At 50.0% G+C, this 2933-nt stretch overlaps 1 protein-coding gene across 1 annotated transcript; it reads right to left on the bottom strand.

Annotated features, from left to right (window-relative positions):
- Nucleotides 1–1554: 1554 nt before the first annotated feature.
- LOC119273721 (glycine-rich protein 5-like) lies at nt 1555–2112 on the bottom strand. Its single transcript, XM_037554795.1, has one exon. The coding sequence runs from the start codon at nt 2051–2053 to the stop codon at nt 1700–1702; it is 354 nt and encodes a 117-aa protein (XP_037410692.1). The 5' UTR covers nt 2054–2112; the 3' UTR covers nt 1555–1699.
- Nucleotides 2113–2933: the final 821 nt, after the last annotated feature.

The following is a 2933-nucleotide window of genomic DNA, read 5'->3' on the forward strand; positions in this document are numbered from 1 at the left end:
TCCGGATCCACTGCATCCGGACGTAGCTCTGCTGCGGTTTGGGTTTCGCACCTTGCCCGGTTCTGCTCAAAGAGCAGCAGCCGGCACTCCAACGTTACAAATGGGTGGCCCCATATCCGGCGCGTGGGGACATGGCTACTAGTGGTGGCGGACAGGGTGTGGAAAGTGGCGTCGGCGATAGACGGGCGAAGGAAAATGTGGAGGGGTAGGGTTTCGGTGCAGACGGTCGGCTAAAATAACAGGCTAGGCACTACACGGCCCACCGGAGAGGTTCCACGCAGCGAAATCGGTCCGACGAAGAAGACAAGCTTCGGACCGCCGGGTTTTCGTGTGAGACCCCAACGTCGGTCCGATGTGGCGGGCGCGCCCTGATGCTCCCATATCCGCTCCATATTTTGGCCGGATATGAGGGGTACCGGTTAGTTCGGGCGTTTGAGGCCCGTTTGAGGCGCCGGCTGGATTGAAATTTTATGACCGGTCAGTGACCGGGCGTCCATCCGGACATTTGAGACGGGTTTAGAGTGGCAGACTGTAAATGTTGTGAGCCCATGTTTCCTTGCATGTAAAGGGCCACGGGCGAGTTACTTTGCCGTTGGATCTTTCTCGTGGTACAGCATAAAGTTTTGCAACTTTTCACCAAGAATACACGTTCTACCGCTTATGAATCACGGAAGATTCAGATCAAAATATATCACTAGCAGATGCAAATGACTTGCATGTCAGCAGTGCTTAAGAATGAAGGACGTTCGAGGGAAAATGCAACTATGTAGTTTAGACTTTGGAGCTAAATTAATTAGCATTAATATGATACATGTTAAAAGTGTATAATGTATAACGTGTGTACGGTAAATGTATAAACCATACACACGAGTAGATAAGGGTCGGCGTTGTGTTTGTAATCCTGGTTGTTAGGGTCGTTGCGGATGACTCATCTCTTATATAGATTATGACTTGGAGATCAATCTAGCAACTACCTGACAACTAACTCTGTAATCCTTTTGCATATATAAACACGTAACACGTCCCTGCGAGACATATGCTTCTCGCAACTTTACATGGTATCCGAGTCAAGAGGTCTTGAGTTCAAGACCTTACCAACGCAGTATATTAAATAAAACGATTATGCGACCTACATCGATCTCACATCTAAGGACAAAAATAGCCTAAACGTGAGGGGGGGGGGTATTGAAATATATTGCCCATCTCTCTTCATCAGTTCAGACTTTTGAATGAGTTGGCTGGAATATGAATTCAATAATACAAACACCGCAACAGGGCTAACTCCATGCATCCATGCTCAGACCAAGACACACACACCACTGCTTTCATTAGGGCATGTACAATGGTTGATAAGATAGTCTTATCTTAAATTTTGCATGTAATTTAGAGATGATTATTATGCTAAGAGATCATCTTTTGTCTTATCTTAAATAAGAGAAGACAAACCTTTTTTTTTGATTTCTCTCTCATCCACCTTATCATTTATCCTACGTGACATTGTTAAGATAGAACTATTGTACATGCCCTCAGATATGCACACACTGTGGCCAATGACTTTGTGACACGTACGAGCCAAACATGCATGTTCACGCAGCTAATCCAAGGACTTCTTATTACACTAACAGATACATGTAATTGAAAGCAGGGACACACATTCAGCTACTACGACGTTCACATACGCGCTCGTGTACCGGCCACCTCAAGGTATCACGCCGCCTCCGCCTCCCCCTCCTCCACCTCCGCTACCAGCGCCGAAGCCGCCGCCGAAACCACCGAACGGCCCGGCGCCAGCCCCAAACCCGCCGTGCGGGCCAAAGCCGGCGATGCCCCCGCCGAGCGGGCCACCGTTGATGGCACCACCGAAGAGCCCGCCGTCACCACCAGTGCTCCCAGCAAAGGCAGTCTTGGCTTCATCGAAACCATCACCGTCTTGATTGTTTCGACCGGCCGCATTAACGACAATATCGCAGTCGTCGCCGGCAGGCATACCCCTGCCCGCCGCCACCACGGCGAGGCACAGTACGAGGGAGGCGATGCACCACCACTTGCTCATGGCTGGTTGGTCTCAGAGAGGTGTGTGAGCCGAGTAACGCGGTGGCAGGGGGGTTTAAAGGGAGGAGGAGGACGAGATGGACAGGTGCGAGCGCGTGACAGTAATTAAATGGAAGGTGGCAGCCGGCAAGCGGGTGGTTGTTGCCATGCATGGCGCAATAACTCGGAGATGAAGAAGTCGATCCATGAGAAGTTATTGCGATCTAACGCTGGTGATCTGGTACTGTAGCGCGCACTACTCGGAAATAAAGTACTGACACGATTTTTACTGAGTGTTAGCTTTCACAGCCAAAAGAGATTGTCACCAGAGATGACTCCGTGCTGGCTCCAGATCAGTTCGGTTGCATGCTTGTCATTTCTGACGTTTCTAATATGATTTCTTTTCATGAACTCCTGCTATATACACTGTCAATCAATGAACTTCTTGACTTGGCACTCTCCATCTGCCCCTCGAATCTATAATACCTAAATAGTTGATCCCTACTAAGCTAATTCTCTTCACATGCAGACCATCCACATTAGCATCCTAGCCCGGACGCGCCCGCGGGCACTGACCGGGCAACCCTCAAATGTTGCGCCGCACATCCACATACCACAAATTCAGATCCTCAAGTCTATGCAAGCCATGCACGTTGACCATGCGGTACAAACTGTCTGAATGCCAAAGTTCGAAACAAAGCAAAGCAAATCATAGTTCGACAAATCGGACATGGTAAAATGAAATCAATGTCTGAGCGTGACGGATGGCCTTGGATCACTGGCTGGGCGCCTGCTCCGAGCGGAACGCATCCTGCTTGTCCTGCTCTGCGTGCATCCGGGCAACCTCCTCCGCCTGCATCCGGGCTACCTGCTCCGCCTGCATCTGGGTCGCAGCCGCCCTC

Source organism: Triticum dicoccoides, chromosome 3A (genome assembly GCF_002162155.2).
Source record: "Triticum dicoccoides isolate Atlit2015 ecotype Zavitan chromosome 3A, WEW_v2.0, whole genome shotgun sequence".
NCBI classification, from domain to species: Eukaryota; Viridiplantae; Streptophyta; class Magnoliopsida; order Poales; family Poaceae; genus Triticum; species Triticum dicoccoides.